Source organism: Dipodomys merriami, unplaced genomic scaffold, assembly GCF_024711535.1.
Source record: "Dipodomys merriami isolate MVZ:Mamm:240054 unplaced genomic scaffold, mDipMer1.0.p SCAF_26, whole genome shotgun sequence".
Classification (NCBI taxonomy): Eukaryota; Metazoa; Chordata; class Mammalia; order Rodentia; family Heteromyidae; genus Dipodomys; species Dipodomys merriami.
In genome coordinates, this window is record NW_027204048.1 from 17,725,587 (window position 1) to 17,751,415 (window position 25,829).

The window sequence follows — 25,829 nt, forward strand, 5'->3', positions numbered from 1 at the left end:
AAATGGATGGATGAATGAATGATAGTTTTCACGAATTTTAAGAATGAAAAGGGGTACAGACCCTGGGATAATAGGCATGAACTAGAGTCATCTTGATCAAGAGGAGGTATCAGGCTATGCTATTCTGGGATAAATAAGGCTTTCTCTTTAACAGCCAAGTTCTTGACTCTTCTTTAAGAAAAACTAAAGTAAGAATGCAATCAGAATGAATTGGGGAAAGTGAGAAGGTACAAACAGACTGGCATAGGGTAAACACCTTTCTAGCAGGAGGGCTTCATGCTAACCAAACAAATGAATTGTGTGCTTAGTCTCTGATTCTACCAGTTATCGCTTCTATTGAGCTGGAGTCCTTGTGATTGAGATGAGTGTGAAATTCTGGCCTCCATCCTGGTCTTTGCTGTGGCCTTATCTGTGTACCCAGCAAGGAAAGGATACAAGATTTTATACCCTTGCAACACAGTGATGTGGGCACCAGAGAAGATCCAGCACATTTATAGGCTTTTTAGTCAATGGATCGACACCAACATTGTCTTTAAAGTGAATTGATCAAATAGTTGGCATGTAAAATTTATTCTAAATTCATTACATCATTTGATCATTCAAAGCAGATGTTTTTTTTTGTGTGTGTGTGTATGTGTGTACGTGTGTGCGTGTGTGTGTGTGTGTGTGTTTGTGTGTGTGCGTGCGTGCGCGCGCTGGTACTGGGGCTTGAACTCAGTGCCTGAGCACTTTGTCCATTAGCTTTTCTTTGCTCAAGGCTGGAATCCTACCACTTGTGCCACAGTTCAACTTTTAGCATTTTGCTGGCTAGGTATTAATGATGAGAATATCTCAGACTTTTCTGCCAGAGCTGGAGAAATTTTATATATATATATATATATATATATATTTTTTTTTTTTTTTCTTTTGCCAGTACTGGGCCTTGAACTCAGGGCCTGGACATTGTCCCTGAGCTGCTTTTTGCTTAAGGCTAGCTCTCTAACATTTGAGCCACAGCACCACTTTTGGCTTTTTCTGTTCATGTGGTACTGACGAATTGAACCCGGGGCTTTATGCATGCTAGGCAAGTGCTCACCAACTAAGCCACATTCTCAGCCCTAGGGCTGGTTTTAAAACATGAGCCTCAGACCTCAGCCTCCCAAATAGTACAGTGTTACAGGTGTAAGGAATCAGCATGTTGGGTTTCAAATCAGACTCTTGAATATAAGCACGACTAGCTACTTGTGGCCATTTTGCTCTTGGCATGTTAGCCAGGACAGCTGAGCAACTGGATTTTGAATTTTATTTAATGAATGTTAATAACTTTAAATTGGTGTTTTAAAACTGACATTTACCCAAAGGATCACAAACAAGTTACTAGGAAGTGTTTAGGAACATATGATAGTGTTTGGGCATGTGAATATATATTTCAACTATCAGATTTATGAAATATAAATCTTAAGTAGTTCCAATGCAAACTTACCCAAATTGAGATATGCTACAAGAATAGAATACATATTTCATTTTGAGCATCAAAGCATCATATATCTATTAACAATTTTTATATTGTTCATACATTGATGATATTTTGGATATGGTTGGTTAATAAAGAATAATACTGAAGTATCATCTTTTAAAGATTATCTTTAAGAAATTGTGCAAGTGTAGTGTCATTTAACAAAGTAGTATATGAATATAGTGCACCTTGATCTATGTCTTCCCTGTCACCAATTTTATCTCTTTTTGACTCACCCTTCCCCTTACATTTTTAAATTTTGTGGTATGCACAATGAATTCTTGTGGAACTCAGTGTGTGTGTGTGTGTGTGTGTGTGTGTGTGTGTGTGTGTGTGTGTGTGTGTGTGTGTGTGTGTGTGTGTGTGTGTGTGTGTGTGTATGTGTGTCCTGGGACTTGAACTCAGGACCTAGACACTGCTCCTGAGTTGTTTTTTTGGTTTTTATTTTGTGTATTTTTTTCCCCTCAAGGCTAGCTTTCTACCACTTTAGCCAGAGTGCTACTTTTGGCTTTTTTGGTGGTTAATTGGGAGATAAGAGGCTCACAGACTTTTATGCTAGAATGGCTTTGAACTGTGATTCGCAGGTCTCAGCTTCCTGAGTAACTAGGATTACAGATGTGAACCACTGGTGACTGGCTTTGAAAGTCCTCTTACCTGTTGCTTTTCTTTCACGAAAGCACGTGGCCACAGCAATTTAAACACACACACACACACACACACACACACACACGGCCTGCATTATCTTTTTGCTGGACAGTGGCAATTCAGGCTTTGATTATCCATGGTGATACCACCTTTGTCTTCCTGGTGTCTATGACATCATTGTCATCACAAGGCATTGCTTTCCTGAGGGAGAGAATGGAAAAATGAACTGATAAATATAAGTCACCTGCAAGAATTCAGACAGTGCTAAGGACTAGGAAATAGTTACCCAGGTGATGCTTGTCTCTGGGGGATGGGCTGTCCTATTGAAGAATGTCTAAGACAACTTCTGTGAATAAGTTGAATTAACCTTCAAAGGACAGGGAGGTGCTGGGAGGCTTGATGGAAGGTTCCTTAAAAGAAGGAGCCTTTCATTGGGCTCTGAAGCGTGGGTTTGCTGCTCTCCCTTTATCTCATTCAGAGAGACTTCTTCAGCTGCTTGGGTCAAAAGGAGGACATGAAGAAAGCTCTTGGCTTCAGACCAGGCCTGGCAACCCAGAAGTACACATCCAGCTGGGCCAGGGTCCAGACAATCAGCAAGCACATGGGGTGAGAGTCTGTTGGGGACCAGGAACGCGACAGGGTGGCTCTTCTATAAGAATCAAAACACTAGTTTTGACAACTGGGTGTGCACCGCAGAATGTATAGTCGATGTTACATTATACCCAGATCCTGTTTAATCTGGAAGAGGGTCGTAGTGCCCGTGACAGGTAGCCAGGGTCCTCTCCTTGGCGATCTCAGCAGAGACTTGGAAGTGGACCAAGAGTCAGCATTTGTGGTGTGATCACATGCTTTGGCCCATCTGCAGAGCATGTCCACATCCGTGGGTGTCAGGAGCTGAGGAGATGTTACACCTGGCCGCTTGGTTAAAAATTGAAAGGCAGCTAGCAAGAAGGGGGATTGGTGGCTGATTCCCGAGTGGGTCTTCACCTCTCCCGACTTGGTCCTGCTGGCTTTGTCAGAGGTGGTATATGGCCTCAGTTCTGAAGTCAGATCTTGTCTGAATTCTGCTCTGCCAATTACTTCTCTGTGGGAACATGAGGGAAGAATTTAACGTTGCCCTTTTGCATCATGTGACGTCAGTTACATGATGCCAAACTCCTAGAATTCTTAGGAGGTTTCAAGTGCCTGCTACATTGTAGCTCTTGTTATTATTGGCACTATACTTGTTATTCCTCACACCCTTTTCTTTCTTTGTTCTTAATTACTATATAAAAGCAAAGCTAGATGGATCAGATCAGACCATAGCTCAGGGGTTAGCATTTAGGGACATTTTATCCAACTCAATCTAGTGAGATAACTCTGCTAACATACCACTTGGGGAAAAATAACAGAATCTTGGCTCTTTGGGACAGCAGACTTTTTGGCAAAGCCATGGAACTCACAGCTTCCTTCCAGAATTATATTTCGCATTTCCAATTCTAACAATTTACAGTGGAAAGAAAAAAATCTAAAGAGCTTTTGTGTTTAAAATAAGCAACTTGGAAGAAGAAATCAAGTGGCGCAGTCACTGAATCGTTTGGATGACAATGTGTGCCACGTAGAGCATTGTGACATTTAGGGTTTCTGTGGTTCCTGGCCAACACACGAGGTATAGACTTCAGGCAGGCAAAGACTGAGGGGGTAGTGGAAGAATGGGTCTACTATTATTTTTGGTTAAAGAATATTTCAATTACTTTCTGTAATGTAGTGGGAAAAATAAAGGCTTGATTAGCAGTGAGTATACATGCAGCCATGCATGTTCTTACAAGTAGATTTAGACACTTTTCTTTGCTTATTATTCATGAAGAGTCTCAGTTTCTTTTTCTAGAAAGTACATATAACACCTAACCTTTGATTCAGTTGAATTAAAGCCCTTGAAGGCCAAAAGCCCTGGTTCCATGTGGTTCTTGGCAAATAAATGTGATGACCCCGGTTCCTGTGTTGTTTTGCTGTCTCAAGATAACATGTCTATGTGAGCACATCTGTTTGAGATGGTACTGGTTGGGACACAGGAAAAATCTAAGCTTTATAGTTAGGTAGGTCAGATCCTAACTGGATAGAGATCTTTTACCTATCGCATGCATAAGTGCGGGTTCTAAGAATTCCTTATATTCCTTATATTCTACTTTTCTTTTTTCTCAGTTTTTTCTTTCTGTTCAGGAGAATGAACATTTATTTATTTATTTATTTGCTTGATAAATGTGCTTGAGGACTTCGAGAATGTTCTCAGAACCTTCTTCCTAACGTTATCTCTAAGTCATTAAAATTTTAAACACAGTTTGAGATGATAGCAATAACGAATTAAATCTTGGGGTTTAGAACACAGTTGGGAAATAAAGCCACACCAACTATACAATAATTTATGGGATGACTCTCACCCCCCCTACCAAAGACTGCCAGAATCTTCACCCTGCACCTGTGTGTTTGTTCAAGATATTTGGTGGTTACTAGGTGTGTGCGTGTTTATGTATAGCTAGGGGAATGAAGCCCACAGATGCCAGGGCATGACTAATAGCCAGAGAATTTCATTTTGATGAATGCCATTATTAATTTGTGGTTCATTTCAGTCTCATAGACCAATTATGTACTCACTGCCTATCCACCCTGTGTGAGGGACAAGACTATTTCCTTGCAGCCCCATTTATACATCAACAATTATTGTCACATTTGAGGAAGTCAAGTTTTTCACTGTATCTTATATGTTAGTAAGGGAGATTGAACTCAGAGCCTTACACTCTGGAAGCGAATGCTCTAGCACTTGACACAAATGCCCAGTCCCTATGAATTTTAGTGCTATTTTTTTTTTTCTTTTCCCCAGGTAAGGTCTAGTGCTTTTATCTAGGCTGGATTTGGGTCATGGTCCTTCTATCTCCTTCCGTCTATGAGCTGGAATTACAGGTGTGCACTAACCTTTCCAACTTATTTTGAGGGAGGGTTTCATAAGTGGATGAACTGGCACTCTGAAATGGTGGTAAAACAGGCATGAGTCGAGCAGACCTTTCCTATCAGGCCTGGGTTCAGATTCTTCATCTGTAAGAAGGAGTTGACTAGATGATCTAGAAGAACTAGATCGAACCAGATTCTCACCCTAAATAAAAGCAAATAACCTGGCAATAAGAGGTTGCCTACTGGAGTACAGTATACCATGTGCCATTATTAATTGCTTCAGAAAAACACCACCAATAGGAGACTTTCCTATTGGTACCCTGTATGTGTGTATAAGGAATGTCTTTGTGTTATGTGTGTGTGTGTGTGTGTGTAGTGTGTGTATTAGAGAGAGAGAAGGAGAGAGAGGAGGAAGAAGAGGGGGGGAGAGAGATCATGTGTGAGAAATTGGCTTATATGATTATAGAAACCAAGAAGTCTCATCTGCTTTCAACAAGTTGGAGTTTCAGGGAAGCCAGTGGTATAATCTAAGTTCAAATGCAGTAAGAACCAGGGGAGCCACTGAAATAAAAATCTTAGACTGATGGCTGAAGTCCCAGTTACCTAGATAGGAAAGGAAAGGAAGAATCTTCCCTCTGTGTGCTATTTGCCTTCTTCATGCCATATTAGACTAAATGATATCTTCCTACATGTGTCCATAGACTTTTATCGTAGTCTTACCCAGGAACACCCTGACAGAACCACAGGTAATTTTTTTTTTGGTTGTGGAGCTTGAATTCTGGGCCTGGGCATTTTCCCTTAGTTCTTCAGCTCAAGGCTAGCCCTTTACCACTTGAGCCAAAGTGCCACTTCCAGTTTTCTGATGGTTTATTGGAGATAAGAGTCTCATAGACTTTCCTGCCTGGGCTGACTTTGAACCATGATTACAGGCATGAGCCACCGGTGCTTGGCAACCACAGGTAATATTAAATCTGGACACCTTGAAGTCTAGTCAAGTTGACATATGAAATTAACCAGAATAAGAGACATCTTGAGAAGAATTATATCCCAGCAATCCAAACTCTTACCTGAAGCAAGAAGTTACGAGCAGTAATGTGGTAGTATTGGGAAGTAGACTCTAGCAAGGGAGCTATTGAAAGCACATTAGATATATATATGCAAAAGGGTAGAGGGAAAGGACTAAATGTATGTCTGGCAACACAGATCTGGCCTCTACCATCAGTGTTTGCCCTGGGCTGCTCGACTGCTCTTGGGCCCGAATCCTTGTTATCTCCCTGGTGATCTGTCCGCAAGTAGTGACTGATGGCACCAAAATTCCTCATAAATATTGTTCTTAACAGATTGCTTCCTGGCGGGAACTAGCCTAATGGACACGTATTAAAGTGGTGACTGGGAGACAAAACTCCAACAATTTAATTATATTCTGAAGAGTGTGTGTGTAGCTAACAGAGTGAAAAATGGCATTGTGGTCCCAGATTTCCCTGTTTCCTCCAATAATGATTTTAAAAGACCTACTTACAAGTAGCATATTTATTGTGTACAATGCCCAGGGAGAGAGAAGCTCATTTTAACCTTATGAGGAGGATGTGCTTTCGAAAAATCTTTCTTCTTGCCTTAAAGCTAAACATTTTCTTTCTTTCTTTCTTTCCTTTCTTTCTTTCTTTCTTTCTTTCTTTCTTTCTTTCTTTCTTTCTTTCTTTCTTTCTTTCTTTCTTTCTTTCTTTCTTTCTTTCTCTTTTTACATTTAATACATTTAATTAATTACAGGTGAACCTACCCATGTTTGAACTCCTGGTGGGTCCTTGTCACCTGTCAATAAAATACAGATTTTCTCTGACTTAATAGTAGTTCCACTTAGTGTTACTAAACTACAGTGGTGTGAAAGCCATACACATAGAATGGGAACCATACCTCCCTAGCCATAAAAGAAATGCAAATCAAAACAACATTGAGATACTACCTGACCCCAGTTAGAATGGCTAAAATCAAGAACTCTACTAACAACAGATGCTGGAGGGGATGTGGACAGAAGGGAACCTTACTGCATTGTTGGTGGGAGTGTAAAGTTGTTCAACCACTTTGAAAAGTAGTATGGAGGTTCCTCAAAAGACTCCCCATAGAGCTCCCCTATGACCCAGCAATCCCACTTTTGGGCATTTACCCAAATGTTCACAAACAAGACCACACTAAAGCTACCAGCACAACTATGGTTATTGCAGTATTATTTACTATAGGTAAGATATGGAACCAACCCAGATGCCCCTCAGTAGATGAATGGATCAAGAAAATGTGGTATATATACACAATGGAATTGTATGCCTCCATCAGAAAGAATGACATTGCCCCATTTGTTAGGATATGGAAAGGCTTGGAAAAAATTATACTAAGTGAAGTAAGCCAGGCCCAAAGAAACATAGGTCCCGTGGTTTCCCTTATTTGCAATATCTAATATATGTCTGAGTCAAGCAGAAAAGGTCAGATAAGGTGATGTTAGGGAAATGTACCCTAAGATATGTATTCAAATGTTTTTTTTCTTTTATGTGATTGTTTCTAACACATTTAAAGATTATTTCTTTGTTGCTTTGTATGTCCCTCCCCATGGTATAACCCCTGCTTTCACTGTTAAAAAAAAAAAAAGAATGGGAGCCATACATCTAATTTTGACTTTTGTCCTCTATTGGGCTTTGTGTGTGTGTGTGTGTGCATGTGTGTGCGTGCACACGTTCATGTAATGTGCCAATACTGGGGCTTGAATTCGAGGCCTAGGAGCTTTCCCTTAGCTTTTTGGTTTGCACTAACACTCTACCACTTGAGTTATGGGGCCGTCCACTTCTGGCTTTTGTTGGTTCATTGGAAATAAGAATCAAACAGACTTTCCCCACCTGGACTTTTCCAACCATGATCCTCAGACTCCTGTGACTCCTCGGTAGCTAGGACTACCAGCAGGAGCCATGGTCATCTAGCTAGGGTGCTTTTTTTTAAATGGAGGAAACAGCAGCCAACTGTGGCTTCATCAGCCACAGAGTCCCACGGGGAAATCAGTGATGGTTGGTTGTCCACTATCTTGCTGAGTGATGATGTTCAGCATATAAGGTATACTATTTCCACATAATGACATCTTTCAGTTTATGATGGGTTATTGGGATGTGATGGCATTGTAAGTGGGGGAGTATCTGCATATGACACATATCTGCATATGACAAACAGCTCTGCACTTCGGCTTACACATGTGAAGAAACAAAGAACTAGGCAAGTTGTCACTTGGGAACTCTATGTGCTCCTTCCCAAGACCAAATCCCATTTCTCCCCCACACAGACACATCATCGCTTCAAGCTGTAGTGTCTGGCGCTGCCTCAGCAGGTGTTTTGATCTGCTCATTCTGGGTCACGTGTGGTATCAGTAAGCCGTCTCCAAAGAGAAAAGACTAATCCATTTCTCTCGAGTGACATTTTTAGGGTCCAGAATCAGCTGTAATGCATTTTAGATATACAGCTTTCCCAAACAAACCCTTCAAGTTGGGGTTGGGTTCACATCCTTTGTATTACTGACCAACTTCATAGAGTATGCTTTGCAGGTAAAAACGTAACCAAGGCTTTTGAAAGAAGGTTGTCTGATAAAACATCTTTGAGCCAGGATTAACCAAGAGGGCAAAGAGGCAACAGAAGACCAGGTCCTTATCTTTAATCCCCACTAAGCTTAGTGAAAAATGGTCAGGTGTCATTCATTTCACCAACTTTACAGTCCTCCAGTCTGTGGTGGAGACCATTTGATAAGTTGGTGAGATATTATTACTGAATTATTTACATGATGATGGTGATGCACATAGCTTTGTGTTCATTAGAATTGTACTGTAGAAGGCCTGGAAATCCACTTCAGTGGGGCACTGTAATGATTTGCTTCAGTGGAGTTCTGCCATTAATATCACACTCTTCCTCCTAGGGCTACTGCTGATTATACTCCACAAGAAGAAAATAGTTGGAAATTCTGTTTCCTATGGAGGTTAGTTTACAGAGGCTAATGCAGGCTGTTCTAGTGCTACACAAAATGTAGGTCTCAGATTCCCAAAGACATTAGAATTTTTCTAAGCCTAATGGCTCTCAGAAATGTTTGAGATTGGGGGCTGGGAAGGTGGCTCAGTGGTAGAGCGCTTGCCTTGCATGCCTGAGGCCCTGGGTTCGATTCCTCAGCACCACATATGCAAAAAGAAAAAGGCTGGAAGTGGCGCTGTGCCTCAAGTGGTAGAGTGCTAGCCTTGAGCTGAAGAGCTGAGGGACAGTGCCCAGGCCCAGAATTCAGGCCCCATGACCGGACCCAAGGAAAAAAAAAAAAGAAATGTTTGATATTGCCTTCTTGTTTGAGCTCTTCCTTCGAGAGATGATGCCTGCTTTGGAGAATGGAGAGCAATTGCTCCAGATCATGACAATGAAGGCTGAGGATGTAGCTCATTGGTGGAGCCTGCTTAGCATTCAGAAGGTCTTACAGTGGGTCTCAACTACTACTCCCCCGCCCACCTCCAAGGCCCCCCACAAAAGAAAAAAAGTGTGTATCAGAATGATGATTGGCCTGCCTGCTTGACTTCACCCATTTGTCCTCTAAGGCTTGTTATTGGGGGTCAAATCATTGACCGGGCACTAACCTATAATAATCTTGTATCTAGGAAAATTCAAATCCAAGATGTAACAGGATGAGAGAGTGCAGGTCTCCTGATGTGTAGTGTTTTTGTAAAATACCTTCCTTCATTGTCATAGTCTGGTCAATTGAGTGTCAGTCTCAAGCTTCAAGGGCAAGTGAAAGATTAAATTTGGTAAGCATAAATTTGGCATGCCAGAACATCACTATGGTGGTGTGGTGGGCTTTGCTGTGCCCGGTAAGGTCCTCAGGTTTAATTCTTTCATTCATTTCACAACAAAAAAAAAATCAGTAACAATTGTGAAGTCACTGTGCTTTCCGTTGGATGAATGAGAATTCTCAGCCCTGGGTCTAAGCCCTGGGACTCCAGAGATGAATGCAGACGCCCCGGCCTCCGTGGACCTCTCTTGGCCTCATCTGTCAACTCAGGGCAGCTGGGTAATTAAGGATTGTATTTATGAGAGCTTGGTTGTGTTAGGGGTTTTTTTTCCTTTGTTTTAATTTGGAAATTTTTCAGGCTTTGAACTTTATGTGCTCTTAAGTTACAAGTCAGAAGGTGCCCTGGAGGGAAAAAAGGAGTTCTGTCATCATGGCCAACTCTGTGCTTTACAGTTCTTTTGCTTGTGTCAGATTTTTATTCTCCACTCATTAGACAATTCTTGTGCCTTTAACCTACCAAGCACTTGGTCCGTAATGCTTTAAGATGCTTCTTCTACTTGAGTAATTGAGGATTCCCTCAAATTTCCTGGCGTGGAGGGTAAAACCTCCAGCATACACCATTGCCTGCCCCATATCCTTTCCTCCTTCCTTCATCTTTTACCCATAAAGTTTCTACTAAACCGCTTGGTCAGCTATGATCAGCTTTCCAGGCACAAAAATGTGATGATTGAAGGGAAGAGAAAAATGTAGTTCTAGCTCACACTGTTAGCTGTGGGTGTATTACAGAAGGGAGTCCTTGTGTGTTCTTGTGGACAGAGAAGCGGGTACATGGATTTTCTCTGTCAGAATTCTCGTTTCAAATTCCTTCCTATCACATGACTGGATCAAACCCCTTAACTTCATTTGTCTCCATCTCCCTACTGATAAAAGGATGATCTTTTTCTTTCTTTTTTTCTTTTTCTTTTTGGTTGGGGAGATTGATGCTAAGGAAAAAATTGGTAGAACAATTTCATTTTCCAAAAAATAATCCAACAGTTACATTTAAAAAAAATTATTCTCACCAGTGATTATTCTACCTAGTGGAAACCATAATTCCTGGAAAATAGTAACACTCATCACCTACATTATTTGTACCTGAGCCAGTCTGTCATGAACTTAAATCCAGAGGCTCCTGATACTGAATGACATAGGATATGCTCCAGAAAGAGGGTATTTGTTTCCGTTCTCTCCTGAGACTGGAGGATTTCAGGGATTCCTTTTGCTTTTCCTTACATGACTTGGGGCTAAAACAACTCAACTACCAGTTGTTTGTTCTTTTACTGAGCAGAAAGCTGATAGCCACTCTTTTTTCAGTCTTTACTGGACACCTACTCTGGACAAGCCACACAGGGCTGCTGGGGTTGGTGAAACTTGTGCACTTGACCTTGGCCCTTGAAATTTCTGAGGTCCGAGGTAAATCCCCATTTGCCCTTCCAGTGTTAGTTTTCATTCTCTGCTGTCCCTCCTTCTCATGGAGCTGTGAAGTATAATACTGAACGAAGTCTCTAGAGAGGGTCTTTGGCAGGTGCTAGAATTTGGGCAGACATTTCTCAACAGCCAGTAGGGATGCTTGGGACTGTGGTCAAGGTTGGGATTTAATTCAGGCCCAAATGGGCCAGGATGGAAGTCTAGGGAATGGAGGGGATGGGCATGAGAGAATTGGTGCCAGCTCTCCCTAGGTATAGTAAACCATTACATTTGCATGACCATTGGCACCAAAGAAAAACTCCAGGGAAGCCAGCCATTCAGAGTGTGGTGCATGCACACACATGTGTGCGCGTGCACACACACACAGACATACCATGAAAGAAGGCTGCATCTGTGTCTTCAGACAGAGAAGGTGTCAGGTTTGATGACAGTGATGAAATGTGTTTTCTCTGTCCTTGCCTGAGCATCAGCCCCAGGGCTCTGTAATTGACTGTGGTGGGTATGACTTACATGTTCTGGAAGAGGGAGGCCCAGGGAAATGACTTGGCACTGCCCGGTGACACACACGCAGACTGCCAGGAAGCCGGGAGCCTGGGCCTGGCCTGTCTTCTCTTTCCAGGGACCTGGCGAGAGCTGCGGGCAGGCCCACGCATGGATCAGGCTCTCTTCCAGAGTTTTCCGTGCTCTGACCTGCAGGCTTGGTCAAGTGTCACCTGTGGTTTCTGAGGTGACGAATCCCACTCAGATTGGGAAAGCATTTGGTTTTGCCTCAGGCAACTGGATTTAGGGGAGAAAATCCCAACCTTTCTCTGAGGCCCGGGGATCTTGGACAGGATTTTCCCCTGAGGCTGAAAGGCGGGTATCCCCCTGGGGCCCCCCACCCCGACAAGAGTAGCTGTTTGCTGCTATTTCAGAGTGATGATGGTGTTTAAGAGCTGCCACAACCCCAGTATTTTGGGTTGGAAAACACCCCTGTCACGCCTGTCAAGTGTAAGGTCAGAGTTCAAGAGAAAGAAAGAAAAGCCTCACGGAGACCAAAGCAGGCCCCTTTCATGTCTCTTTGCTCATTGGAAACCCAACGTGGACGTCTTCATGTAGTCTGCTCCAGACTTGTAGCTTTTGGGACTTAGTTATTTCTGGAACTTGACCTCATGTGAGGGCTTACTCATTCAGGTTAACTTCAAAGGAGCATAGGCCACGTGTGCAGACCGTGTGTGTGTGCGTGTGTGTGTGTGTGTGTGTGTGTGTGTGTATACATATATTTGTTCCTGCTAAACATCGCATGTTCATTCAGCGTGGCACAACCCCATTTGATTCACAGGGCTAGACCTTGTCAGCCCAACAATGGGTAGGTTCTTAATTTCCAGTTTTCAGTCATGATGACTGGATTGAAGCATGCTGGAAAGATTCTAGAACTGGTTACTGGCACAGTGAAGAGTGGCTGTCATGAAAGGCTAGAGTAGCTGGCATGGTGGCTTATGTCTCCGAGCCCAGCTACTCTGGAGGTAGAGACAAATTGGGACAGTCTCTGGACAAAAACAGAACACCATCCCTGCAAAAATAAAGCACAAGTAAAGCTTAAGCAAAAAGTGCAAGCCTATCAAGTCCAAGGCCCTGAGTTCATGCCCCCAGAGATTTTGGGGAGGAAGGGAGGGGGGGAAGGGAGGGAGGGGAGAGAATATTAAAACTTAAGCCTCTTAATTCTGAACTTACCTGCCCAAACCATTCCTACTTCTCTGTTTTTCCACTGGGATAAAAACCCTAGCAGTAGATTCCATGGAATTTAGACACAAAGTACATTGCCATTTGTGCTTAAGTACCTAGGAGAATAAGACAATATGTGCACTGGAGTTGAATTATTCATGAGAGAATAGTATTTCTATATGAATGTCTCATGATGATCGCTGTGGACTATGGAATTAAGTAGTCCGCTGTATTGGGAGGTGAGATGCTGACATACTTTTCAGTATTTAATATAACACCTCATGTTGTCTGCTTGGAGAAATTATGAGACTCTCTGCCCGATCCTTTGCTAGCATTTATTTGCCTCTTTATTTTAATCTCAGCTGAACTGCACAATTTATCCACTGTATAAAATAATGTTCTCCTTTGTATTCACCTACAACTTGAAGGCATCCAATTTTTACAAATGCAGATCTGGGACTATCCTTTTTATAAAAATTAGGTTTTTATTATTTTTAACTGATGGTACCAAAGGGGTACCACTTAACATGTCAGTGTATAAGTACAATGCACCTTGATTGGTGTATGCCTTGGATCATTCTCATTCTCCCCCACCCCTTCCAACCTCACTCCTCCCCTCAATCATAGGCTATGCTATGCTGTATCCCTGAATGCTATGACTACATTCTCCTCCTTCCCTTGGCTTCATTGATCTACTTCCCCTACCCTTTGACCTCCTCCCCTACCCTGCAAGTGCTAGTTTCCCGGTATTCATTTTGTTGGCTTGTGAGGTTCTTTTTCTAAGTAATTACATGGTTTGAACTCTCCCCTGAAAATACTATACTTCCGTTAATACATTCATGTGCATTTGCACACAGCCCTGTATGTGTTCATTTGTACGTGAGTAAATGAGTTCTGGCTTCCACATATGAGGGAAAACGTGTGTCCTTTGTATCTCTGAGACGATTTAACTTTACTCTTGAGTGATGTGTGCACCACGTGGCAGGATTGGTCAAAGAAAACCGAAGTCCATTAAGTTATTAATGCCAGCTTCTAAGGTAGAATTGTCATTCGTGAAGCTATCTAAAATGAGATGTAACATATTTACTTTTACTCTAATGGGTTTTGTTAATTACAGTGCCTTATCTTTCAAATTGCTTAGAGAGTGATCATTTGAAAGACAAATACATGTGAAATGAAGTTTTAGAACTGTGTGTGTATATGGGGGGGTGTTTCTTGTTGGTTGTGGGGCTTTCTGAACTCAGGTCCTGGGCACTGATCCCAAGCTCTTTTGCTCCAGACTAGTGTTTTACCACTTTGAGCCACAGCTCCATTTCTCATTTGTGAGTGGTTAATGGAGATTAGTCTCACAGGGGACTTTTCTGTCCAGGCTGCTTGGAATCACGATCCTCAGATCTCAGTCTCCTGAGTAGCTAGAATTACAAGCACAGGCCCCTGGCACCCAGCTACGATGTGTTTTCATTCTGGTCATGATCTTGATCCTCTTGTGAACCTGGAGGGAAGTTGGTGCTGTCCCAATGCAGTCTCTGTTGAGAGATTACATTTAATCCTAAGTGTGAATTTTGCATCAGATGGCAAGCAGATCATAGAATTATTTTAGATACTTTAAAATTCCATTTCCTTTTAATACTTGAGAGCGTTTAACATTGTTTTCAAATTTCTTCCTTTTGCTTTAGTTATCCTAAAGTTTAAAACAGGAACCCAAAATGCAAATTAGAAAATATAATGTGTAAGATATAACTTGACACTTGACAATACTTAATGAATTCACATCACTTACCTATTAGTTTACTACCCCAGCCATACTGCCTGTGCTACAGCATGCCAGGGGTAAGTGAGCACACAGACACACACCCTCTTCCCTCCCTCCCTCCCTCCCTCCCTTCCTTATCCTTCCTTCCTTCCTTCCTTCCTTCCTTCCTTTCTTCCTTTCTTCCTTCCTTTCTTCCTTCCTTCCTTCCTCCCTCCCTTCCTTCCTTCCTTCCTTCCTTCCTTCCTTCCTTCCTTCCTTCCTTCCTTCCTTCCTTCCTTTCTTCCTTTCTTCCTTCCTTTCTTCCTTCCTTCCTTCCTTCCTCCCTTCCTTCCTTCCTTCCTTCCTTCCTTCCTTCCTTCCTTCCTTCCTCCCTCCCTCCCTCCCCCTCCATTTCTTCCTTCCTGCCTTCCATTCGTCCCTCTCTCCCTCTTTATTTCCTTTCTTTTCTCACTGGAATGCATCTTGGCATGGACAAGGAATAAGGGAGCTGTGTTTCCAAAGGACAAACGTGTCTTAAAGGCAAATATACTCTAGATAAACATAAAATAAATCTTGCCTTCAGTGGATTTTAAAGAGTGAATTTTAAGGAGGGATAACATGAATGGAAAAATTAAACTGGATGATTTGCGATAATCTTTTCCAGAAAGATAAAGTAACGTGTGTCTATCTGTCTATATCTGATCTTCCTTGCAAATTGGGAAGAACCTCTTTATAGGTATTACTAGTGACGAATATAGGCAAATGCTAAAAAAATGGTGCTTTATTAAATACATGATTACACCATATTATTAATATACTTTATTAAATATTAATGTCTAACATTTGAATATTGAAATAGAAATATTTCAAGCATTTAATATTTAAAGAAACGTACTTAATTTCTTATCCATCTACTGCCCCTTCATTTTCCTTGAAAAGCTGGTTTCTAGTCATTTCCTTGTTTTTTGTATTTCCTCTTTCATAACTGCTTTTAAACTCATGCTTGCTTTCTGTGTGCTTTGATTATTCACTTGCCGGTGACTATTACAGTGTTGGCAAGGCCTTTTATTAGTCTGGACACAAGATCACTTAGCATCATCACAGTCATTGACTTTATTCTGCCCTAGGCCCTTGGACTTTATAAAGTGACTTCTTGTGTTGGCAACAATATCCCAGGGTCTTGACCTGTGTCAACAACTACTGTGTCTTTTTTGTATTTATCTGTCTTAACTGCAGACATTGTCTTTTGTTGCTTCTGAAATTAAAACTGGTAAGGTGGAGGAAATGTCTTCGTCTCCAATAATAACAGTTTGTGCAGGTGTGGGTTTCAAGTGAGGTCACACAGAGCAGCAGTTAGTGACACAGTGAAAACAGAGTTGCATGTGGAAAGAAAACATCCTTTATTAAACTTTCACTTGCGGATCATTGATAGATGGTAATAGAATCCTACTGCTGCTGTCATTGTTGAAATAGAACGTATCTGGTTACAGCCTAAAAGGATTAAACTTAGAGTCCTGGCTCCCTCCTGTTTTTTTTTTTTTTTTTTAAATCATCTCCTATTTAAAATTTTCTATTTCCCTTTTAATATGTAGAAAAGTTAGAGATGCATATCAAGAAAATGGATGAATGCAATGTAAAAATATTCATCTACATTGATTTATTGAAGGCCTTTTGCTAGTCATTACCTTTTGCACTATGAATACGAAAACTCAGCTTCTTCTTCTTAAATGTAAAGGGTGAAACATACAATTTAAAACAAATTATTAAGTATCATTGGACCCTGCATTTGGACAACTCATTATCATTTAATTCTCTTAACAGTTAATTCCTTTTTACTGTGGCAAATAGAGAATACCAGGAATTTACGTGTCCCCCTCCCTCCCGCCCTCACCCACCAATAAAAGTGGCCCGCTACTGACTGACAGTATTCTACCAAGCACTGGGGTCCTCTGTGTCTTCAGTACCCTTTTGTGGCCGAGGCTATCCCCTCTTTCCCTCTCTGAATGAGAGGACATTGTGTTTCTATGGTAAATGTAAAGAACACAACAATGGATGCTGTTAGATACACTCCTAGGGGAAATATTCTACTTTTATAATACCTACCTTAATATTTATTACTTTATAAGACTCATCAAATCATGAGTTGTATTTCCTCTTTCTATAGAGTTGCACAAGTGTTAACATCCAAGATCAAAGGATTAAATACTAAGTGCTTGGATTTCTAGTAAACTATTTTACATCTCCCGCTACATTAAATTGCACTTCATACAGTAGGTTGAAATGTTTTATACTCAGACTCCTACCCATAATAATAATCATCATGTGATTTACAATATAATCTCTGCTATGTTGATAAAATTGAACCTATTATTATTTTTTGCATAATTTAGAAGTCCAAAGGTACAGCAATACTCCCTTAATAAACCAGCTTATACAGACTATCATCATAAAGATATTACCCCTAGATCAGGGCAAAAAGGCCCATTGCCTGGGGTTTGATGTTTTATAGGACTTTGTTTAATCCCTCTTTCAGCTGAGTTTGTCCTCATGATTTCAAGAGTTGATGGTGTTATGTTCCCTTGAATCAGTGTCTCCCTTCTAGATCTATTCAGACAATTGAGAGTCCAAAATTGGTTGACCAGATGTCTGGGAATCTGCTTGCACCTGCTACATCTATGTAGGTTTCTTTCTTTGTCTCTCCACTAGAGGGCAAAATGTAATTCCACTAGGCTTGAGGGATTACATAGACCTCTTTGGTCCCTGGATGAGTTATAAACAAAAATATACAAATACGGTCATTTTAGGTCCAATTGTGTTGCCTGTAGCATTTTCTATGGAATCTTTGTATAGCTTGTTTCTTATTATCCAAGATCTTTCAAAAGAATTTTATTGACCTTACCAAAAATAAGAATCCCTTTCTCTGTAATCATGTTTTACCTCCTCACATGCTTTGTGTATCATTTAACACTACAAAAGTCTATTGTAAATTTTATTTTTTTTACATACTATTGATTCCCACTAGAATAGGAACTTTTTGAAGGTAAGAAATTGTTTGTTCACAGCCATTTTATAGTGTGCAAACAGTACCTAACACATAGTAACAATCTTTTTTTTTTTTTTTTTTTTGCCAGTCACTGGGCCTAAACTCGGCCTGGGCACTGTCCCTCAGCACTTTAGCTCAAGGCTAGCGCTCCACCACTTGAGCCACAGCACCACTTCCGGCTTTTTTCTGCTTATGTGGTGCTGTGGAATTGAACCCAGGGCCTCATGCATGCAAGGCAAGCACTCTACCACTGAGCCACCTTCCCAGCCCCCAGTCAGTTTTTTGAGTGAACAAAGATAAGCCGAAAGGCTCTGAGTATGGGGAATAAATTTCACTGCTTTAGATGGATGAAACCACTTACTTTCCCATGTCATATGTCACCTGAGAAGTGAAAGGTAAAAATAGACAACACATTTAAAATGTTAAATTTTTAGAAGTAGGTGATTGCCAACTAGTTTAAGAAGTTTAACTTTAACTCTCCGAATTAAGAACTATAATGCTATGACATTTTTTATTAAACATAAAATGACAAGACTGAAGTGATATTACTTCATTTTTAAACTTTGTCAAAGTCTAACTAAATATAAAAATTTATGACAGAATCATTTTTTAGTTTGTCCCGTATTGATTGTCTTCTAAAACATTATTCCAAATGTACATGCAATACTTATTTTACTTTCTTCTAAAAATGACATTTAAAAATATAACTTCCTATATTCCTGACCAGATGTTTTGTTTAATATAAGCCTTTGATATCTGTAATCATTAACTAGTTCAAAGCAAATCAATAAAAATCCTTCATTATATAAAACATAATACTTTATTTTGTTGATAGTTAACAGAAATGAATTATAATTCAAGTAATTATTTTTTCTTAAGTGGCAAAATAATTTAAATATTTAATACTTCATTTCTTATGATACTAGATGGAACAAAATTTAAAGAATAGAATACTTTTGTCTACATATATAATCTTACTCGATTCTTGGACATTTTTTCACTAGTTATTTCTTTACTTCTTTTTTAAACCATGATTATCTTGCTTATCTACTCGAATTCATTGCTTGTGTGTGAGCATTTTTTCTCAAGGCTAGTACTCTACCACTTCAACCACACAGCTCTACTTTACTTCTTTTTTGTGTGTGGTATTTAATTGGAGATAATAGTCTCAGAACTTTCCTGCCTGGGCTGGCTGTGAACTGCAATCCTCAGTTTGCAGCCTTCTTAATAGCTAGGATTATAGGTGTGAGCCAGTAGTGCCTAGCCACTATGTATTTCTTTTTTCTTGACCGGAGTTTAGAAAATTTCTGCAAGATGTTACCTTATGGTTTTATGGTTAAGGAACTAAATGTCAATACTAAAATACATTTATTAATTTTTCTCTATAACAAAATGTATATTCCTGTTGTAGAAGAGATATTTATAATGAAAAGGAGCTTTAACACGTGTTTTTGAAAGTTCAAGGTCCAAAATCTGGTAGATCCAGGTTTAGACTCTTCAGAGGATGATGGATGGCTACACATAATCGCATCTGGACTTGGAGGGAGGAGTAGTTATATCAAGATACACAAAGAGAGATCATGATGCCACAGTCCCTTTTGAGATCACACCCTCATTAACCTAAGGTCTTCCTGTTAGGACCTACCTCTGAACGTTTTCATACCTCATAACACTGCTACATTGGGGATAGAGTAATCTATGGTTGTGTGTGATTGGACTCAAAGCCTTATGCTTGGATAGCAGTCTCTACCATTTAAGCCTCTCCCCCAGTTTCTATCTTCTTACATTTTGAGTCAATTTCTTTACCATTTATTTTATTCCATTTACCTATCTGTAGACATTTGTTATAAGTGTATGTCTGCATCATTATCCAGATTCTAATTTAATGTCTAAGGAACTAATTTCCTACTCAATGCAGGGTACATTAAAAAATGATATTGTAAATTTATTTCCCATCAGTATTTCAGTAATAGCATATAGTATGTAATCACATGACATCTTTTTTCCCCTCAAGTTATTGATACATTTTCTGCCACATGTATGACATTAGAAAGTTGGCAAGTCTGAAGAGCTCCGATGAGCCTGTAGGGAAGTATTTCTATTCATGTGTTGTGTTTGGCAAGTAAGAGCTAATCTTTTGGCTTATGCCATGGTTCCTAATAAGTGAATGCAGAGTTTGTTTTGATGCAATGGGAGAAGAGCTCTAGGAGGAAAAGAAGAATCTATACTTAAATCTTATAGCACATGCATGCTGAATGTAACAGGGTAGACAAGGATTCCTTGTAGTTCCTTAATGTGTAGGAAGTAGAACTTTTAGAAGTTAGATGAGTGGGAGAATACACAATTATTCTCTTCTCCCAGCTTGACCGTTGTAGTATGAAAACGAGTTTTTCAGTGACTTTTCTTTGAGTTGTTGGAAAGGGATGAAATCTTTAGCATGCGTTAACCTCTGAGTTTCCTTAAAGATCTTAAGGATGCACGTATGGATGAAGGTTTAAAAATATAACTGTGGTTTTTCCAGTCATAGAAATCTTCCGATCCATGAGGTGCTTTTCCCATTCTAAAAAAAAAAAAATTAGGGCTATAGACTCAGAGCCATAAAACACCAAAGCAAAATACATAGTATTAGTACTAAAAAAAAAGAACCCTTACCAGCTTTTTTTTTTTTTTTAGCATGACAGCCCTGTGATCACACAGAGTGACTTGCAGAAAAATCTAGATGCCAAGTTTCTAGGCCACTTTCTAGCTACCAAGCCCTGTAATTAAATATTTCTCTTTTGGTAAAATTATAGCGGAGGTGCTCTTTGGTAAAGAGATTTAAATGTTCTATTTTAGTACCTGTAGTTCATCTAGGAAAGTAACTGTCATTTGTTTTTCTTTTTCTTATACTTCTCATTTGTCTATTTGTATACGTGTCTCGAGAGATGTGTGTACTTAACAGTACACACCCAGTATAGACAGTCCTGATCTCCAGGAATCCACATCAAGGAAGACTTGGTGTTTTCTGGTTTATGTGCACATACAGATGAACAGTTTAGAATTTCTGAAGGCTGATTGGAAAGTCCATCACTAATTGAAGATTCTTTTCGAAAACAGTTCTGTCTCCACACATCTAATGTAGTGTGCAAACATAAATTTGTTCAACCTACTGTCATGAGACTTAAAAACATTTTAAGATCACAATGGTGAATATAACTACATAGTGGAATTTGTTACCAATGGCTGAAGTAATGCAGTGATGTATCAGATATCATTTACAGAGATAATTATATTTTTATGAACTGGAGTATGGTAAAATAACTGCCATGTTACCCTGGTAAAGTCAAAGTCTTATGCCATGTGCTGGTGGTTCACTTCTGTAGTACTAGTTAGTCAGGAGGCTGAAATCTGAGGATCGTAGCTTGAAATCAGCCCAGGCAGGAAAATCTGTGAAACTCTTATCTCCAATTCACCAGCGAAAGCTGAAGGTGGAGCTGTGGCTCAAGTGGTATTATGTTAATGTTGTGCAAAAAAAGCTGTAGGCTAGTGCGAAGGCCCTGAGTTCAAGCCCCAAGATGGGCACATAGAGTGAGAGTGAGTGAGCGAGTGAGCAAGAGAAAGAGAGAGAGTTCAAAACTAGATGCATTTCTTATTCATTTTTATGTTTCCAGACAAGTGCCTGACACTTCATTGCTTACTGAGCAAACAAATGAATGAAACTCATTCATTAGAAAGCTTGTTTGAAATAATGTGGTTAATTTTTCCTGGAAATACATGATGTACTTGCATGTGTCTACATGCTTCTCAACTTTGGTTGAGAATCACACCTGAACATCTCTCCCCCTTCAGTAATCCTACCATCAGCTTGCAAGCCATGATTAAAATCTTTCTGAATGGTCTCATATGGCTCTCATTGTGATCTTAAAATGTTTTTAAGTCTCATGACAGTAGGTTGAACAAATTTATGTTTGCACACTACATGAGATATGTGGAGACAGAACTGTTTTCGAAAAGAATCTTCAATTAGTGATGGACTTTCCAATCAGCCTTCAGAAATTCTAAACTGTTCATCTGTATGTGCACATAAACCAAAGTCTCCCCCCAATGATTAATTCCTATGTGGAAGTAGGGATACATGGTTGGATAGAGCAATTCATATTTCAGAGCATTGTGACTCACTTAGCAATCATGAGAAGAACTCCAAAGTAAATCTCAGAAACAAATGGAAGGATTCTACAAGACGGATACTGCATTTGAGATGTTTCTTTGAAACTGAAGGTGGTTTTTATGAAACTTTGTTTTTACACTATAAATTAAAAAAACAGTATATACTCCTACTATTAGATTACAGATGCTGTATTGAACCCAAGGTTTCTGATTATTTCTAAGCAAAGATCATAGCTTAGTGTTAAGGCTTTTCTCAGGTGTAGCAGGTTTGAATTTTAGAGCAAGGAATATTTTGAGCAGCAAGAACAGAATAACTCCTGGAATTTTGTGCAAGAGAAAGGATTAAAGATTTGATTTTAACTTTTTTTTTTTTTTTTTTTTTTTTTGTCGGTTGTGGGGCTTGAACTCTGGGCCTGGGCGCTGTCCCTCAGCTCTTCAGCTCAAGGCGAGCGCTCTACCTAAAGATTTGATTTTTTGATTCTTCAAACAGTGCTCTTGCTACTATGTTCCAGAAAGACATTTGGGATGTGCCCAAATGAGGTCTGGATCCCAGGGCACTTTAGTATATGAAACCGTGTTCTAATGGCTAGGTACTTGGGAGGCTGAGATCTGGAGAATAGTAGTTCAAAGTTACCCAAGAAGAAAAATATCAGAGAGTAGGTCTCCAAAATAACCAGCAAAAAGCCAAGCCAGAGACATAGCTGAAATGGTAGAACACCAGCCAAGCAAGCAAATTGAGCAAGTATGAGGCCCTGAGTTCAAACCTCAGTTCTGGAGAAGAAAATTGATATGTAACCCCCAAACATTAAATTTGTGATTCATAGTGGAACCAGAGGCATTTAGTGTTATTAATATTAAAATTGCTTTGTGTATAAAAGTTTTACTGTAAAGTTTTACTTTACAGTCAGATTGATTCATTTAAGTAGAGTTTATGGTAATATAGTCTCAGAGGGACTAGGGGCATCAAAGACCCTGTAGTCTACAAAGCCTGAAATATTTATTATTTGAACCTGCATAGGAAAAAAATGCCAATTCTTAACACTGCCACTTTGTAATACACTGTGATACATGTTCTTTCTGGAGGGGATTTAAAAAAACCCACCCTGTTACTGAATAAGTGATATGTCTTGTGGGGAAAAGGAAGAACTGCATTTCCAGGGAATCCCTGAGCACCTTCACTTAGAAGATGTCAGTTGCCATAGTGAAGCCTGAGTCCTTAATCACATCGAATGGAGATGCGTTAGATCGATTGCCATTTCAGTGTGCTAGATGTTGCTCTGGTGTGTTGTGATAGAACTTGAACACCCACCCCGCTTCCTTCTTCTTGGCAGGTGGAATGGATCCAACAGCAGGTGGTCAAAAAACGGACCAAGAGGGATTATGACCTCAGTCGCGCCCAATCTACCTACTTCAATGACCCCAAGTGGCCAAGCATGTGGTATATGGTAAGTGGCTAGTTTGGGGGTTGAATAGGGAAAGTTTGGTGGTGCTGGGCCTTTTCTTCTTTCAAGAAACCATACTTTCCACCCCCTGAGTTGGATTGGTAGGTCGTGATGTTTTCTTAACTGTGTTTTGAACTTAGTTCCTTGACCCCAGGAGGAAAGGAGGTATGATTGACAGAAATTATATTTAAGAATATACTTCATGCAGTACTTTCTAAGTTTGGGATGGAAAAACACCCTAAGGTGTAGACCCGTGAAGGCCTATGAACAATTGTGTTCACCATTGAAGCCACTCTGATTAATGGGCACTGATCCTTGGAAATCACTGTAATGTCACAGTCTCCTGACTTTTGTCAGCTCATGTGTGCCCTGGAACTCTAAGTAGTAGTTTTTAAAAGTAGAATGGAGGTGGGGTAGAGAATTGGGGGAAGCTTTCGACTTGTAACTGGTTTAGTGACTTGCACAAAAGATATTTTAGTGAGAGGTTCTTGAATAACATGTAGGAGAGTGACCCATCCTCCAGTTCACGTGACATTGCTGCCCGTGAAAATATGCTTTTCTAGTCTGAGGATTCATAGCTTCATAACTACTGAGAAATGGTTTAGGATATATAACTCCTTAATCATACTTTTCCTTTGTTGAGAAGTTCCTGTGTCAGACCTCTGTACAAACACCTTTTCATTGGCAAATACTCTGCCTTCGTATTTACTATACTACTTTATTTTGTGTCAGTCCCTGTCTCTGATTTTCTACGCAGTGGTGCCAAACTCTTGCAAGGGCATACACTCATAAGAAGTCCCCATTCTGTTCCATGTTTTCTGGCTACTCTTCCTCATACTCCTGATGCCCAGAGTGCTCCCTCACCTCCATGAGGTGCTCCTGCCCTGAAGAGTTGACACCTGAAGCCTGATTCTCCAAAAGGTCTCCCTGGGTCATTCCTCACCCATCCTAGGCTCCATCCATCCCTCATCCTCTGTCCTTTCGGCAAAAGGCATCCATCCCTCATCCTCTGTCCTTTCGGCAAAAGGCATCCATCTCTGGGCACTTTTCTGGTTGTATTCTGCTTGTGAATACTGCTTTAAAACCTCTGTACTAGATTGGTGGGCTCAGTTGAAAAAGATCTACCTTTTGATTGTTCTTCACAACCCTTTAAGTGCCTAACCCAACCTCTTGCAATGTCAGGAGTTTGGATATCTTTGGAAGTGGGGTGAAATAACTGGTATTTCTTCTTACTTTCTTTTTTTCTTGGTCTTACCTAGAAGTGAAAAGTTGTAGAAAATGTTTAGGCTGTGCTGAATTTTACACAGAAATCTTTCTTATCTTGAAGGGGGGAAAAATGCAGTCCTCCAGCTAAATTGAAGGAGAGATGGGAAGGGAGACATCATTTTAGTAGGAAGTGCCAGGGAGGACAGAGCCACAAGGCAGCCTATTAGCTCCAAGACCGAGAAGTGGACCACAAGCAAAGGCATTCAAGTAAGCGCTGTCAGGAGTTACACTGCTTCGTGTGTGCTTAGAAACGATAAGAATGTATTCAGATGAAGCAGTAGATGGAAGCAGAAATGTCTCTCCAAGGTTGTTTCCAACAGGATCATCTCCCTTGCTTTCCTTCCATTGCTTCCCACCGCGAAAACCCAAGTTGCTATCAGCACGTATCTTCCCCGATGAGGGAAGACACTGCAGGCCTTCCCTGAACCTTTCACACACTACTTGGCTAGGGTGGTTTCTAGAAAGAAACATGGCCATAGCAAATTGTCAGTTCCGTCTCCTCAAGAACCACTGGAATTTCTCTTCCTGACATGAAAAGAGGTTTGGTTGGGTTATTTAAACTGATGGATATTTCCCAACAGAGTCATATAGGACACATGATGCTGCAGGTTAAGTGCCAAGCATTAAGTGAGTATTCTTCTGATGCAGTGCCAATCATTAATGCATGTTAATACTGCTGCTGTTGTCAGAATGAGGAATCTCAGCTTTGTGAAGTTTATTTTAGTGGCGTGCCTAAAGTCACCTGGCCATGTTGCGTTAAAGCCAACATGGCAGAGCAAACAGGCTAGTCTCCAGGTCCACAAAGGCTGAGTGCAACATTCAGTTCCCACCTATCTACTTGTAACAAGTGCTGTCAATGAGTGATTCCTGGGCCTTGAACTCAGGGCCTGGGCACTGTCCCTGAGCTTCTTTTGCTCAAGGCTAGCCCTCTACCACTTGAGCCACAGTGCCACTTCTGGCCTTTTCTGTTTCTGTGTTACTGAGGAATCGAACCCAGGACTTCAGGCATGCTAGGCAAGCACTGTACCACTAAGCCATTTTCCCAGCCCCCACATTGGGAACTCTTAACCATAGAGAAAGGACTACAACACCCTGTGTCTAGCAGGTGCTATATGTAATTTTTCCTTAACAGAAATGGGGCAGAAGACAAGTTCCATTTGTCCAACGTATTCTGT

General features: G+C 40.5%; 1 protein-coding gene across 5 annotated transcripts in view; it reads left to right on the forward strand.

Moving 5' to 3' along the window:
- Pcsk5 (proprotein convertase subtilisin/kexin type 5) overlaps window positions 1-25,829 on the forward strand; it is a 394,004-nt gene that overhangs the window by 60,403 nt on the left and 307,772 nt on the right. For all 5 annotated transcript variants that reach the window (XM_070035766.1, XM_070035767.1, XM_070035769.1 and 2 more), the window contains exon 3: window positions 23,278-23,391. In XM_070035766.1, the coding sequence (XP_069891867.1) occupies window positions 23,278-23,391 (114 nt within the window). The remainder of the gene's footprint in view (window positions 1-23,277; window positions 23,392-25,829) is intronic.